The following is a 16,283-nucleotide window of genomic DNA, read 5'->3' as shown; positions in this document are numbered from 1 at the left end:
ATTTTCGGGCTCAAATGTGACATCTGACACGACCTGCTGGTTATGCATCGCACACTACCCTGCGTTGGCTGAACACGTGAGATTGGGGTGGTTTCTCTGTGTTTCAAATCCTAGCCCGGAGTTCGGGGTTCCTGTTTACGACATGGACGACATGTCTCTTCAGACAGGTCTCGACATAAATCCGAGGGAACGCAAGGTCGTGCTTCATCCTCACCTTGAAGTCTTCTCAGTCGGATGTTGGTTTAGGTGGGGGCGGAACATTGTGGGTTCAGTGACTACTTTACTTACAAAAGTACAGTTAGTGGTAGCATAGCTCTCTCCATTTCCTCCTCCCAAGTCCCCTACCCCACTTCTCACACTTGGGAAGAAAGCCCTGCGTTGGGCGGGCACCAATCTATCCAGGTCAGACCACCCCAGTATGCCTCAGGAGAGGATCCTGGTGGTCCCACCCTCCTCAGGCTCCTGCGGGTCCAGTGGGGGGAGGGGGGAAGGTTCTGTGGCAGGTGTTTGCACTTTCTGGCCCCGTTCCTAGATCAGTTCCTAGAAGCCGAGAGTTTCCGCCCCCACCCCCCACCCCCTCTTGGGAGAAGACTGGGTGTTCCTGCCCTCCCTAAACTAGTTGGCCTCTCTCACTTCCCGTGATGTTCAACGCGATAAAGTCTGTTCTCGCAGATTGCGGGCGTGGCTTGACCCGGTCTTGCCACTCGTCTTCAGCCGCCTCCTTCTTGCACCTCACTAGGTGGTGAGCAGTCTAGCTCCGTTTTCCTCCTGGGTCTATGCCTAGGTTCCGGGTACCTCCTTGAGTGCTTACATATCAGAAGGAATCTGCCCCTGCTTTAACCTGATGGTGCCACCTGCCCACCTGCCCTCTCTCCCCAGGAGATATATCTCCTTATGGGTAAGCACATGAACAGGCGAAATTCAACTCTGACCTCGCAGAGTTAGAACTTTTTTTTTTTTTTGCTGCCCCATCATCTGCAACGTTTCAGTGGCATTACTCCCACGCCGCTCATTTAGATTCCCCCATACACGGCCACACCCGGGTTCGTCCGTCGCAGTTCCAGTTAGAACTTATCCTCCCTCAGAAATAACCCGTGCTAAGATATCTTCCCTCCTTAGGCAGCAAGACTCCATCTCCGGCACCACTAAGCGCCTTTTGGCTCAAGAGTGACCGAATAAGGCTACCTGCACGATGAGGAAGTCCTTGGCGCCTGGAACATTCCCTATGGCCCATGGGATGATATATGACCTGGCGCCTTTCAGTAGCACTGATCAATTCCTAGAAGCTGAGAGTTTCCGCACCCACACACCACTACCCTAGGGAGAAGACTGCCAATGCTTTTAAGATATGTCTCCCAACGATGGACCAGGCGGAGGAGGAAACCTCTCCCAACGGCTGTGAAGGCGGAAGAGGATGACCAAAGGGAGGGGGAGCTCTTATCCTTGGCTGGAAGCCCTCCTAGGAGACGGAACTCCGAAGAAAAAACCTGCACCTGCCGAGGCCGTCCTACACGTGGCAGTATCTGCACCTGTGGGACTGTCAGCATCGGAAAGCGAGAGAGTGGGGAAGGGACTGCACAATTCCTCCTCCTGTGCTGGTCAGGCAACCAGCCTAATGTTGGAACGACGAGTTAGCCATTCAACACCCAGCTTTCCCAAGCCCTGCGGCGATAGAGAAGTGGTAACGGGGACAGGCAGAGGATGCTGCTGGCAGTTCCTAGTCATGACTCTGCACGCAGGCGGCTGTGGGGTGATGGTCGTCCGACGTAGACTGGGGCAGATGCGGCGCCTGTATCCTCCCACAGTGTCAGAGCAGCCCTTTTTAGGGACAGCACTGCTCTCCCCACATGGGGAACGGGAGATAAAAGGATCCCTAAACAAAGCCTGCCTCGCCTAGTACCTAGTAGGAAACCGCACCTACTTGGACATCCAACACGAGCAGTCGAAAACAGAAGAAAAGAACCAGGAGTCATGCCATGACTCTGGGTGCCTGGAATGTTCGCACCATTTTAGACAGACAACAGACCAGAAAGACGCACAGCGCTCATTGCTAGAATGCTTGATCGCTACCAGGTGGACATAGCAGACCTTAGCGAAACCAGGTTTGCCATTGAAACCCAGCTGCAGGAAGTTGGAGGGGGCTACACCTTCTACTGCATTGGGAAGCCAGCTAGCACTCCAAAAACCTCAGGCGTGGGCTTTGCCATACGAACCAAACTTGCATGACAGCTAGACAGCCTTCCACGTGGGATAAACGATAGGCTGACGACCCTGTGTCTGAAGCTGTCCAAGGATCGCTTCGCCACAGTCATCAGCTGCTATGCCCCAACGATGACCAACCTTGATGACAAAGAAGCTTTCTATGAGGAGCTCAGCCGCACCATTTCAGCAGTAGACAGCACAGGCTGATCATACTTGAGGATTTCAATGCCTGCGTCAGCGTGGACTTCTTCTCGTGGCCAAAAGTCCTAGGACAGCACGGCACTGGCAAGTGCAACTCCAACGGACTGCTTTTGCTCTCGCTCTGCGCGTAGCATGGACTGACCATCACCAACACCCTCTTCCAACAAGTGAACAAGTACATGAACACATGGATGCAGCAAGATGAACATCAGACTTGCGTGCAAGCTCCAACCAGCCAGGCAGAAACCCCCTAGGAAGCTGAATATCCAATTCCTCCCTATCACCAAGGACGTGCTGCAGCAGCAAATCCAAGCAGCTCTCCAAGAAACCCATCCATCGACTGATGTAGAAGAGGTAAGGAGCCCCTTTAGAGATGCTGTGTACACAGCAGCAGCTGACACACTTGGCTTTGTACAGAGGAGCCACAAAGACTGGTTTGACGAGAACGACTCTGGATCTCCAAGCTCCTGAACACACTGCATATACGGCATCAGGATCACATTTCCGACAAAGACTGCCAGAGGAAGGAAAATCAGATCCTGCAAAACAAGCAACTCGTACAGAAGAGGCTGCGTGAGATGAAGAACACCTGCTGATGCTCACGACATGAAGACTTTCCATGATGGTCTCCGAGCTGTGTATGGGCCGAGAGTCCCAGGATCAACCCCTGTCCGAGCCTTGGACGAGACCACCCTCCTGACAGACAAGAAAGATATCCTTGCCCGCTGGGCAGAGCACTTCAACACCCTCCTCAACAGGTACTCGTCCGTATCTGACGAGGTAATTGCAGCCCTCCCGCAGCTACCAGTCAATGACTCGCTAACTGCCCCTCCCACCAAGGCCGAGACCCGGAAGGCCCTGAAGCTGACAACGTCAGGAAAAGCACCAGGAGCGGATGGAATTCAGGCTGACATCTACAAGTATTGAGGCGAAGTTCTGACAGACAAGCTGACCACCCTGTTCCAATCTGTTTGGGAGAGAGGGGAGGTCCCCCAGGATTTCAAGGATGCTTCTATTGTTCACATTTACAAACGGAAGGGAGACAAAACATCCTGCGATAACCACCGTGGAATGTCTCTCCTCTGCATCGCCGGCAAGATCTTCCCCGCATCATACTGAACAGACTGATTGACCATGTCTCCAACACAGTCATCCCTCAAGCACAGTGCGGCTTCCGCTCAGGCAGGGGAACATGTGACATGGTGTTTGCTGTACGCCAGATGCAAGAGAAGTGCCGTGAGCAGAGCAAGGAGCTCCACATGGTCTTTGTAGACCTGACTAAGGCCTTCGACACAGTGAACCGCGGTGGTCTGTGGAAGATCCTCCTACAGTTCAGCTGCCCAGAGAGCCTGATCCAGCTGATTGCGTCATTCCACAATGGCATGCAAGCAAGAGTACAGGAAAATACTGACATGTCGGATCCGTTCCCTGTGGTAAATGGAGTGAAGCAGGGCTGCGTCCTGGCACCCACACTGTTCTCCATTCTCTTCTCTGCCATGCTGATTGACGCTTTCCAAGACTGTGACCATCAGCCTCAGCAAGACCGAGTCCATGTACCAGCCAGCTAGCTCACAGAACGCCAGTGCCTCCCCCCCCCCACCTGCAATCAAGATCGATGACACGGATATCAAGTCAGTCGACAAGTTTTGCTACCTGGGCAACACCCTATGCAGTAACGGAGCCCTTGATGAAGAAGTGACGCTGCGCATCGCCAAGGCCAGCTCCGCCTTTGGCAGACTCAACAACAGGCTGTGGAACAACAAAGGCATCAGGCTCAGCACCAAAATCAGAACCTACAGAGCTGTTGTGCTGACTACCTTGTTGTATTGCTGTGAAACATGGACGACATATCGCTGTCACATTCAACAACTTGAGCAGTTTCACCAGAGATGCCTACGAAAGATCCTCGGCATAAAGTGGGAAGACAGGGTCTCCAATCTCCATGTCCTAGAGAGGAGCGGCCTGCCCAGCATCGAAAGCCTACTGATCCAGTGCCAGTTACGCTGGACAGGACACGGTGTCCGCATGACAGACAGGAGGATCCCGAGGATGCTTTTATATGGCCAGCCGAAGGAAGGCCACCGTGAACTTGGAAAACCCTGCAAGCGCTTCAAGGACACCTTGAAGAAAAACCTTAAAGCCTGTGACATAGACAATTCTTCCTGGGAAACTGATGCTCTTGACCGCTCTCGCTGGAGGATGTTGTGCTCTAGTGACCTAAAGACATTTGAAAACAAGAGAACGCTGTACATTAAGAAGAAGCGTGAGCGAAGGAAGCAGGGCTCAACTTCTGGAGACGTTTTCCCTTGCAACACCTGTGGGAAGTGCTGCGCATCTAGAATCGGCCTCTTCTCCCATATGAGGACACACACCGACAGATAAGCCTGCCTGCCTACTCATCCGTCGGACCGACGGGAGACTCCATTATCATGTGTGTGTGTGTGTGTGTGTGTGTGTGTGTCCTTTTGATCATATTTTTGTTTGTTTTGAATCTGGTCAACAACTGAAGATGTCTGTATTGATTCTCACTGGCAGTCTAAGCAACAAATAAATCAGTGATTCTTGAATCTTCTTTGACAAACGAGAGAAAAGAAGAGAGAGAAAGAGAGAGATGGTGTGTGTGTGTGTGTGTGTGTGTGTGTGTGTGTGTGTGCGTGCGTGCGTGCCTGTGTGTGTGTGTGTGTGTGTGTGTGTGTGTGTGTGTTACCCAAAATGATGATTTTTAGTTTGGAAATCAAACATCACATTCACCAAATGACCAAGTACTGGGTGTTTGTGTGCTGCGATGTTTGATACAAATGAAATAATGGAATTTCTTCGTAACGGTTGACCATGTCTGTATTAAACACGGCTGTGAAGAAAGTGCCAGACAGAGATAACTAAAAAAAGAATGAGTGTGTTTGCTTGTTTGTGTATGCCTGCTTTCTGTTCACTTGTCACTACAATTCAGAACGTGTTCTCCCGAAACACGAAAATCAACACTGTGGGTAAACCACACCCTTTTATTTATTATTAAGAAAGATACCGATAGCTGCTGCTTATGGTCCGGACTGGAATATATGTGGAGGAAGAATTATAACACATCACCGCCGTAAATGTTCTTCAGAAGTCTTGCCATCTCCTGGCTCCTCACTCAGCACGTCTCGATGGTCCCACCATCACGTTGAGCTGTGGTCTGCCCGAAACCCGGCAGAGTGCTGATAGTCCATCAAGTCACTAAAGAGGAAATCATCATCCATCACCATCGACATAATTTCCAATTATCACTAAAGTAAATATAAAAAATATTAGCTTGAGAAACGATGTCCATCCACTGTCCTTCGTAATGCTAAATGCAATCACTTTAAAATGATTCCAATTCATACCATAAGGAAATACCAAAATGCAGCTGCTTAGCTACTACACAATTCAACGTTTCAAAAATGTCACCATTTTTTTTTTTTAGCCATCGAATAGTCTCACAAAACTTAAGATATATATAAAGTAACTATTATCTATTATTGACCTAACCGTATATTATCAAAAACACCAAATACTGATCACCTATGCGAGCTTTACAAGAACATCAAATCAACCACAAACATATCAGTGCATTTAAACGCAAAATGAATATCCATTTAATTGTCTTGCTTTTACTTCACAAATGTTTATACTATGGTCAATATCCCATCACAAAAAGTAGTCAGTCATTTCAAAACTGAGTGTAATAATTTTAAACATACCTTTACAGGCAAAAAATCGGTGCACGCGTGGACAGCTTCATAATACCATCTGCCAAATAAATTTGCACTTCACAGCAGCACAGCACATTCAGAACTCATTGAATGTTTACAAAAATGCACGTGAAACACGTGAAAACAATTTTCCAACAGACAATTTCAATCCCCGATATATTATGTTGCCGTGCAAAAAAATGGATCCAGGGAAAATAGTAAACCATTTTCTTTTCAACGGCCAAGGACGACTCTCTCTCTCTCTGGTTTTTCTCTTATATTTGTGAGGGCAAAATACAAGAAATCTACCCGTGTGATGAAGGAAATGCTTTTAATAGCAATAGAGGGAACTTAACATCGCAACAGAGCGTATCAGGGTAACAGGAATTATTAAGGCTTTGACAGATGTTCAACAATAGTCACAACTTTATAAATTTTGGTTCCATGATTTTTAAATATTTCACCCAAGACTTGTTTTCTGGACAAAACGGAACAGACCTGTGCCGTGTATAAAACATGTTTCTTTTTGGTCAAATATGATACAAAGAAGAACAACAACAACAATTGTTCGTGTATTCATTGATAGTCTGTTCATCTAAGATGATGATAGTAGACTGAAGATAAATTATATTATCATTATTATTACTTGTATTATCATTATTTCTGTCATAATGATGATCATTATTATCATTAATTAGAAATAATCATTTGTGAAAAATCAATGGCAGGGGAAGAAATATTCAACTGAAAAGGGGGCGGTTGAGGTGGAGTGGGGCGAGGGAGGGGGGTGGGGGGCGGGGGAGAACAAACTGTTAAAATAGAGAAGGTGAGTGCAAAGAATAACCAGAAGAAATATTTATAATGTCCTTTACTCTCGATGACAGGATTTCCGCTTTAGCAGTTATTCATATATAGTCATATGCATAAATCCAACGCGTTGATCAGGTCTTGAGAGCCTTCCCTAAGTTTATGTAAAGCATTAACATCAATTTAAATCATGATTAAACAAATCAGTAAATGCATTATAATACAATAAAGGGAAAGATAGATTAAAGACAAGTTACTTAAACAAAACCAGAACAAAAATGGACCATGCTCACCGAACACACGCGCGCGCACACCCTCGACACGCACACATTGCCAAAAACGTGTAAATGCACACACACATTTCTCAGTCACTTCCAGTAGTCTGCAAAGTCTTTGTTCTTTTTTCTTTTAGGATCAAATAAGTCAACTAGCTGTTCCTTTCCAGGATCAGTTTTCTTCTTCCCAAACAAATCCTTGAAAATCATCTACTCAAGTTGATTTGAAAAGCAAACTAACGACATCAGAAACCGATCCAATGCTGATCAAATTCTTACTTGATTTAAAGAAACACTGTTGCCAGTTTTTTCTCGAGATTTTAAACCTTAGTCATATTCTATCAGATTTCAAAAAAGCTGTCTTCAAAGAACTGTTCTTAGTTGTTTCTCAGCATACCTGTCTTCCAGGTCCTAGCAAGTTCTTGCTGGCCAGTCTTAGTCTGGGATGTTTTTGTCGTGCAGTGTTCCACAAGGATCGTTGCTTAGTCCCATTCGATGCTCTTCTGTAGAAGAGATCTGACTTATCTCATCCAAACATTTTCCTTAAACTATTATTTCTTTGCTGACCATTCCGAACTTTACCCAGCTGTACCCACTGACGAATCGCTGCTTTAAAAGCAACACGAAACGTCGAGTGGTTTTGTTCGGATATGAAATCTTGGATGAACAGGCAAAAAGTTAAATGAATATAAAACAGAAGTTTCTTCTCTGAAGACTTTCATCTAAAAGAAATCACGTTCATGTGAAATCTTTGTTGGTGGTAATTCTTCATACCATTTTCAATTTGTGTGGAAACTGTTGGTGTTATTGTAGATTAAGATCTTTCACTTGACCCACAAATCCCATCTATTATCAGGTCCTGTTACAAAGATCACTGTCGCCAGTCCATAACTAACCCGTGAAGCAGCTTGTACTATGGCTATCTCTCTCATTCTGTCAAAACTAGATTATTGCAACTGTCTTTTTGCGGGATTCCCACAAACTCGGATTAAACGTATCCATGCAATGCAGAATGCTGCAGCGAGTTTGTTTTTGATTTTTTGTTGTTGTTTTTGTTCTAGCGAGAATCAGTAAGTTTAAAGACATAAGGCCCGTTTTAAGAAGACTCCGTTGGCTTCTTGTTTAGGAACGTATCCACTACAAACTGATATTGCTTATATTCAAATCCAAGAGAGAAACTCCCTGTTTGTGTGTGCCCGACTTTCGTCACTTTCACAACCCTTCTTGTCTACAGCCTCAACATGTCTGACTGATGTCCCAGGCCAACAGACATTAAAACTAAGTGTTAAGGTCTGTTACCTTCTCTTTAGAATTCGATCCCTAAGAACATTACGAAAATGTCTTCAACAAAGTAGTGAAACATTTTACTTTACATGTTCGCCAGTCATGCACTGCCTCCCACCAATTTGTAAATCAATGTGTGTGTGTGTGTGTGTGTGTGTGTGTGTGTGTGTGTGTATGTACAGAGTTGTCTACCGTACCATTCGCTCGTTTTTCGTTGTTTTTGTTTCGTGTGTCGGTGGCTCTGTGAACACACAACCGAATTATGGAAATTTGTACGAGCCCTATAGAAATCAAGTTTATCCTCTCTCTCTCTCTCTCTCTGTATATATATATATATATATATATATATATATATGTAGCCGTGTACCGAGTGGTTCTAATAGGGGTACGGCACAAAAGACTTAACTAATTGATTGATTGAATGAAAGGATAGACAAGATCCCACGCACAGGCCAGGAACATATAGAGGCCAGTCACAAATGGGTTTTTCTATTGTTTTATTTACAATATTCTAAAAGAAGAAGACTAAGAAGAAGAAATAATGAGAAGAAGACAACTAGGAGAACTAAGAAGAAGACTAGAAGAGAACTAGTCTAAGAGAAGAAGACAAAAAGAGAAGACTAAGATGAAGAAATAATGAGAAGAAGACAATGCTAAGAGAAGATAAAAAGAGAAGAAGACAGTGCCTGAAATGACACAAACAAATGTCAGAAGTACAATGTGTCGGCACAAGTGAATAATAAAGCACATGTATACATATCACATGGAAAGACTATTCACTCGGGTTTGGGATACGCAACAACATAATGCAAATGTGTGAAGACCAAACGCTGACATCAAATGACATTTCTAATACATTTAAATAGTGCGGTTAAAGTGATTGAAGCGATACTGACTTGGTGAAAGTACACTGACAGTATAGATTAGGTAAAACTTATACTGTGTCAAAGTGACTCAAATGAATCAGTGGATTAGATATAATACTGGCAAACTGATAGACCAGATATTAAATGAAGAACCATCATGGCTTAACCATTAAGTGGTGAATGAACTTTACGCACTCACTAGAACATTCTGGAACAAACTACTAGTGTCCAGAGACGTCACTGACTGTGACGTTAAGAATCAAATGGAACACCGCTACGAGCATATGACGACATGGCAATTTTCTAGATCAATCATAGCCGAGCTGTGACTAACATGTCAAAGCAATAACTGAACAAAGCAATAACTGAACATACTCATATGAACACAAGTACTGTGTCGAATAATACAATTTACAAATCAACACATTCTACACACTAGTACTTACAGCGATACGTAGCGAAGTGTCAGCCGTTGTGGGGACACACACGACACACTGCCCGCGACACAGCAAGAGAGAGAGCAGGCTCTGGTCAGATGACTGACCAGGTATGAAATGACCACTCATCATTCACTGTGCCAATTTATGCAAGTTTAGCGGACCGCAAAGTGCGTCACGTGTGCTTGCAAGCAGATCGTCACTAATCACGGAGAATCCGATGACAATTGTGTTTGTTGAAAGGTGTTCAGTGATAGATTTCTAAATGATTCCTGAACCGATTTACGTCAGATAAGTTGCAAAAGAAAGAGCTCAACACCTACTTTATAATGAGTATAAAATGAAGTGTTGGTTATTTAAGATAAAATTTATAATCTTAATTTAAGTCACCTGAACAGGGTCAGTTTTAACGAGCTCATCACTGAAAATTACAAACTGCGTTAGATCAGTTTAACGTAGGCGAACATAAATGGAATAGATTTAAAGATGGAATTAAGACGAGACTGCCAGTATATAATACTAGTAGTTTACTGATCTGACAAGAGAGTTATTAATTAATTACGGTGGAACAGAAACACAAGTTTGCTCTCAGCCAATGACGTACCGCGACGCGACACTGGTCAAGCCGTCAGCAGGTGGCCTGGCGAGGAGGACAAAATGATGTAAGCGGAGTGACGTCACACATTCTGTGCAAGGGTTAGAAGTGAAAACGTCGTCTGCTCTGGCTTGTGCGTGAATAGTGTTGGAGCAAGCTTGGCGCGCTTGGTCACATATATATATATATATATATATATATATATATATATATGTATATATATATATATGTATATATATATATATATATATATATATATATATATATATATTCACAGAGGGATGGAGGGAGAGAGAGAGAGAAATATCGATTAGATAACTCGCTTGTGAATATGTCTTTAATACATCAACGATAAACTGGTTTCCAAGCAAGCAATTGATAACATTACAACCCCTTCACTGCCATAAACGTGTTACTTACATGTATAGTGACGTCACTAATGACGTCATCAGAAAAAAGGGAAATAGCTCTGGAAGGCGGAAAGTTCACACAGTTTATCTAGAGTGGTATATTTGCAGACCATTTTCTCAGTTTTTCGCCTTTTGATTTGGATAATGTTTTATGACCTGAAACACCACTTTCTACGGTTTCCCCCGTGGCACTTAAGGGGTTGTGAAAATTAATACATTTTATTCTGATGCATGCTTTCTTTTTCTTTCTTTCTTTCACTATTTCAGCCAGTATAAGCAATATTGACTGGGACGAGTGAAAATTAAGGGGGGGGGGGGGGGGGGGGGGGAATCTGATTATTCGCACCTATCTGCCACTCGTTTGATACATGTATATTGCTGCATATATTTTTAGGGGCATGAGTGAAATGCAGAAGAATAAGCAAAACAAAACAAAAGAACAACAATGATGGTTTAATCATGTAATAAAAGTATTGATGCTTTATTCTGTGACGTATACTGTATGCATTACATGCACACATTGGTGGAGGAAGATATGTGTATACAGGTGCCGATATGTTTGTGTGCCCTTTTCTAAGTTTATATGCTTGTGATAATGTGTGTAGGTATGTATGTGTGTAAGTATGTATGTGTATTGATATCAAATGATATGTTTAGTATTAGGAAATAGTGTTGTTTAGCTTTTTTTGTTCTTTCTTTTTGGTCGTATGCCGTTATTTCTGTTTTTTATGTTAAAAATGAAACCGAAAAGGTTCATTGAAAACTACATATTGAATTGGTATAGATGAAAATATGTCGAATTTTGATCCAGATTGCAAACAAAGGCTTTGTCATTTTTGGAAAAGACACCGCCACGAAATATGGTGACCATCTGGAAAACAGGACTCTGATCTGTGCTTACTGCGCTGATATCAGCAAACCCATGGGAGACAGCGGTAAGTTACTGTAATCTTGTATGTTGTGATCTCAGTAGATCTGTTATGCAATCATACACATTGGAGAAAAGACAAAGAACCAAGAAAGTTGACAAAGCAGCGCTTGTGTTCAATGAATGCATGATACTGTGAATGCCTATTTTATTGTTTGTTATACAGTGTTTGATGTGTTGTGGAAGGTGAACTTAGCTTTAATGGAATTTTATTGTAGAACCTATCTTTCACTGACAGAAAAAAGTGACACCGTGGGTGTGATTTTTTTAATTAATTTTTTTTTTTTTTAAAGGGGATATACATTTCTAATCGCCCCGTATTCTTTGGAAAAAAAAGGAAACATACAATGTTAGGGGATATACATTTCTAATCGCCCCGTGTTCTTTGGAAAAAAAAAAAAAGCAAACATACAATGAAACTGTGCATATTCAAACGATTTCAAAACATATAGCCATACTTATTTCACTTAAGATTCACCCGCACACACTGTACATTTTAACTCATCTATCCCCAGTCGCCTCCTCTCCGCTGTCTGACAATCTGTCAGGTTAATGAGAAATTAAGCCAATAAATCTCGCTTATTGTGAAGTTCCCGGCTTAATTGTCAGCTCCTATTATTCTAATATACAGTAAAGATGGTCTTTATAAGGTAGTAATGTGGCGTGGATAATACATGCACACACACACCCCTTCCCCCCAGACAAACATACACACACGCACGTGCACACGCACACACATCATTGACTTAATAATTTTTAGTTAATTTACCCAAATGTCCAATAGCTAAGACCCTGTAAGTATTCTGACATTGGGCTGTTTTTTGGTCAGCTGGTTTTATGGTTTCTTAATTCGTCTCCGTTACTTTGTTTCGATCCTCCGATTTTCTTTGTTCAGTCAAATTTTTCTTCTTTCCCATCACAAATGTATTCGTATGGAGTTCGAAAACGTTCACACACACACACACACACACACACACACACACACACACACACACACACACACATATATATATATATATATATGTGTGTGTGTGTGTGTGTGTGTGTGTGTGTACACATACAGAAGACCTCTTCACTCTTGTACACCGCCCCCCTCTTTATTCAGTGGAAATGGGGTGGGCATTGGAAGAAGACTTTTGATTATTTCTCCGGAGCATTAGAAAACCCTCAAAACCCACTGCATGACGCAGTCAACGAACCAAAAGGCAGCCGTCTAGGACGAGGAAGATCTTGGATGGGGCAAGCAGAAGACACAATCCAGCTAGCATGCCGACTACAAGACCTGAAATAAACAAAAGAATGTGAGAAAACCCCCGAAAACCTCAATCATCTATTCAACACAGCCATTTCACCCACTCTAGATGAGACATTGTCGGGAATAGCCAGAGGGCAAAACTGATGCAGAAGTGAAGCTACTCATAGAAGAAAACAGTAAAGAAGAGGACATCATCATATACACAGATGGCTCAGTCATCAAAGACCAATCCGGTTGGGGATTTACTGCGAAACAAAATGGAAAAACAATTAGGGAAGAGAATGCTGCCTGCAAAGTCACAACCTCCAGCCAAACGATGGAAGTTGAAGCTGTGACACATGCCCTCCAGTGGCTATCGTCTATCGATATGCCCGGAAACCAAATGCCATGATTCTAACGGACTCAGTGAACCTCATACAGAAAATTGAAAATGGAATGGGAAGCCCAGAGTGGCATAAGGCGATGCGCAACTTTCAGATTAAAAAACTCACATGGTCATACTGCCCGGGACATGCAGGTGTTAAGGGAAATGAGCGAGCTGACAGACTTGTGGTAACGCAACAACAACGAGCGACCTACATCTAGGAAAATCGGAAATCTCAGAAAAGTCAAAGAATATCAAAAAGAACAGGTACAAGGCCATCACACCATCGATCGCCTTAAAAAAATAAAAGCAGAGAGAGGGAGTGGCCGTAAGTCTAGCATGAAAGGTAGAGCACGGTGCTTTGCAAATCAAACGAATATCGGCATCATTTCCAAACCAATATTGCGCAAATTTCTTCAAAACGGGACAGAGTCTCTGTGGGCTTTTCCAACTGAGCAACACACTAGACGCCACGTTCTTGGCATCAGAGATGTTTTCCCATCCCTCTTGCGCCCAATCAGTGGCAGCCTATGTGCGTGTGTGTTTGTGGGTCTGTGTGTTTGTGTGCATGTGTGCGTGCACGAGGCTGTAAGTGTACACAAGTGTCAGGAGAGTCCTGTAGGTAATGACGTGACAGACAATACACTGTCGTGAGGAAGCCCAATGTGCGAAATGTTGAGTGAAAAGGGGAAAGGACAATTCTTTTCTTGGGGATTTTTCCACCTTTTTTGTTCTCTCTCTCTCTCTCTCTCTCTCTCTCTCTCTCTCTCTCTCTCTCTCTCTCTCTCTCTGCGTGTGTGTGTGTGTGTCTCTCTCTCCCTCTCTCTGTCTGTCTCTCTCTCTCTCTCTCTCTCTCTCTATATATATATATATATATATATATATATATATATAAGCGTGTGTGTGTATGTTTATGTTTATTTATATATGTGGAGTGATGGCCCAGAGGTAACGCGTCCGCATAGGAAGCAAGTGAATGTGAGCGCGCTGGTTCGAATCACGGCTCAGCCGCCGATATTTTCTCCCCCTCCGCTAGACCTTGAGTGGTGGTCTGGTTGCTAGTCATTCGGATGAGACGATAAACCGAGGTCCCGTGTGCAGCAGCCACTTAGCGGACGTAAAAGAACCCACGTCAACAAAAGGGTTATTCCTGGCAAAATTCTGTAGAAAAATCCACTTCAATAGGAAAAACAAATAAAACTGCACGCAGGAATTTTTTTTTTAATGGGTGGCGCTGTTGTGTAGCAATGCGCTGTCCCTGGGGAGAGAAGCCGGAATTTCACACAGAGAAATCTGTTGTGATAAAAAGAAATACAAAATACAAAATTTACACTGTTATGCTGTTTTAATAAATGGCTACAACGAACATCCCTTTACAGCCGTTTTAATGAGGACTGTGAAGGTAGCGCAACACGCTTCAGTAATTTAATGTTTGCTCTGATTTTATGCCATGTGCAGCGGTATTCTACCACCTGTACAGGAAAAACCGTACTGAAAATGCAAGCAAAGTGTTGGACAAAGCAAGCAGAGAGATACAACAACTAACAGAGTTCACGAAGTACTCTGCCAGCCTTGTTCTCGTTGTAACCTGGTTTGGCGTGTCTCGAAAGTGCTGTCCGGTAAGACACACACACACACACACACACACACACACACACACACACACATATATATATATATATATATATATATATATATATATATATATATATATATATATGTATGTATGTTTGTATGTATGTATGTGTGTGTATGTGATATAAAAGGTATATATATATATATATATATATATATATATATATATATATGTGCGCGCCCGCGCGCGCGTGTGTGTGTGTTGCGCTCGTTGTCCAATCGTAAGATTAACTTCTTGAGACTTTTTTTTCGCCAGGAAGCAGCAACATAACCGAAAATCCAAGAAAGGCGATGCCTTCAAGACTCACTTGTAATGCACTGAATCCAACAAAGGATTTTTTTGTTTTTATAAAATTATAATAAAACATTTGCAAAATGGATAATCTTGCACACACAAAAAGAAAAGAAAAAAAAGACTGATTTGACCTTGACCTTTGACATTTAAATTTACAAAGCATTGTGTTCTGGCCAAAACATATTACTACATGAATGAAAATTGGATGAGAAACCAAAGTCAAATTATTTTTTTTACAATTTCCCAATTGGGCGCGACAGAATTACCTTACACACGCCCGCACGCACATTAACATACAGCCACACACATACTATATGATGACTTCAGTAGAGGGCAAAGGGGGGTGGGTAGGAGGAAGAATGCAGTCAATTAGCAATGCTTCATCACACCCCAAAGGCCTGTTTAAATAGACGGGTTTTCAAGTTTGTTTTGAAAGAGGACAGCGTTTGTAAGTGACGGAGATCAAGGAGAAGATAATTTCAGACAGAAGGTGCTTGATATTGAAAGGCCCTTTGGCCAAATGTCTTTGAAGAGGTTTGGGGGACTCGAAGGAGCTTTTCAGCAGAGGGCCTGAAAGAACGGGGAGGGGTGTAAGTATAAAGGTCAATAGATAAGTTAAAAGGGAAAGAGCCTTCAAAGTGGCGAAAAGCCAATGATTTATGGCAATTTTGTATTGAAATCTGTACTGGATGGGTAACCAACGAAGTTGACGTAAAAGTGGGGCTGACTTTCCAAAAATGCAACTTGGGATTAAGGAACAAACAAGCTGAGTGGTTGCTTCAACAGAAGATATGGTCGAATGGTACAGATTTTCATCCATTGGAAGTTTAGAGTTTTACATAAATTACTGACATGGTCGTGCATGGCCTGAGCTGAGTGGAAAAAAAAAGTTTCCTATCTTTATCAGGTTGTCATCTTGACCTTTAACCTCTGATTTTGAATTTATTCAGGGAAGGGAATTTATGGAAGTCACAGGACCGTGTTTGATTAAAGTTGAATGCATATTATGAGTTCTA

General features: G+C 43.0%; 1 protein-coding gene across 1 annotated transcript in view; it reads left to right on the top strand.

Annotated features, from left to right (window-relative positions):
• The first annotated feature begins 11,574 nt into the window (after nucleotides 1-11,574).
• Nucleotides 11,575-16,283, top strand: part of LOC143292282 (uncharacterized) — a 135,784-nt gene continuing 131,075 nt past the window's right edge. The window contains exons 1-2 of the mRNA XM_076602467.1: nucleotides 11,575-11,725; nucleotides 14,796-14,956. Coding sequence (XP_076458582.1) covers nucleotides 11,575-11,725; nucleotides 14,796-14,956 — 312 coding nt within the window. The remainder of the gene's footprint in view (nucleotides 11,726-14,795; nucleotides 14,957-16,283) is intronic.

The sequence above is a fragment of the Babylonia areolata genome, chromosome 18 (assembly GCF_041734735.1).
Source record: "Babylonia areolata isolate BAREFJ2019XMU chromosome 18, ASM4173473v1, whole genome shotgun sequence".
In the NCBI taxonomy this organism is placed as follows: Eukaryota; Metazoa; Mollusca; class Gastropoda; order Neogastropoda; family Buccinidae; genus Babylonia; species Babylonia areolata.
Note: the sequence above shows the minus strand (reverse complement) of the source record. Positions and strands in the feature narration are given on the sequence as shown.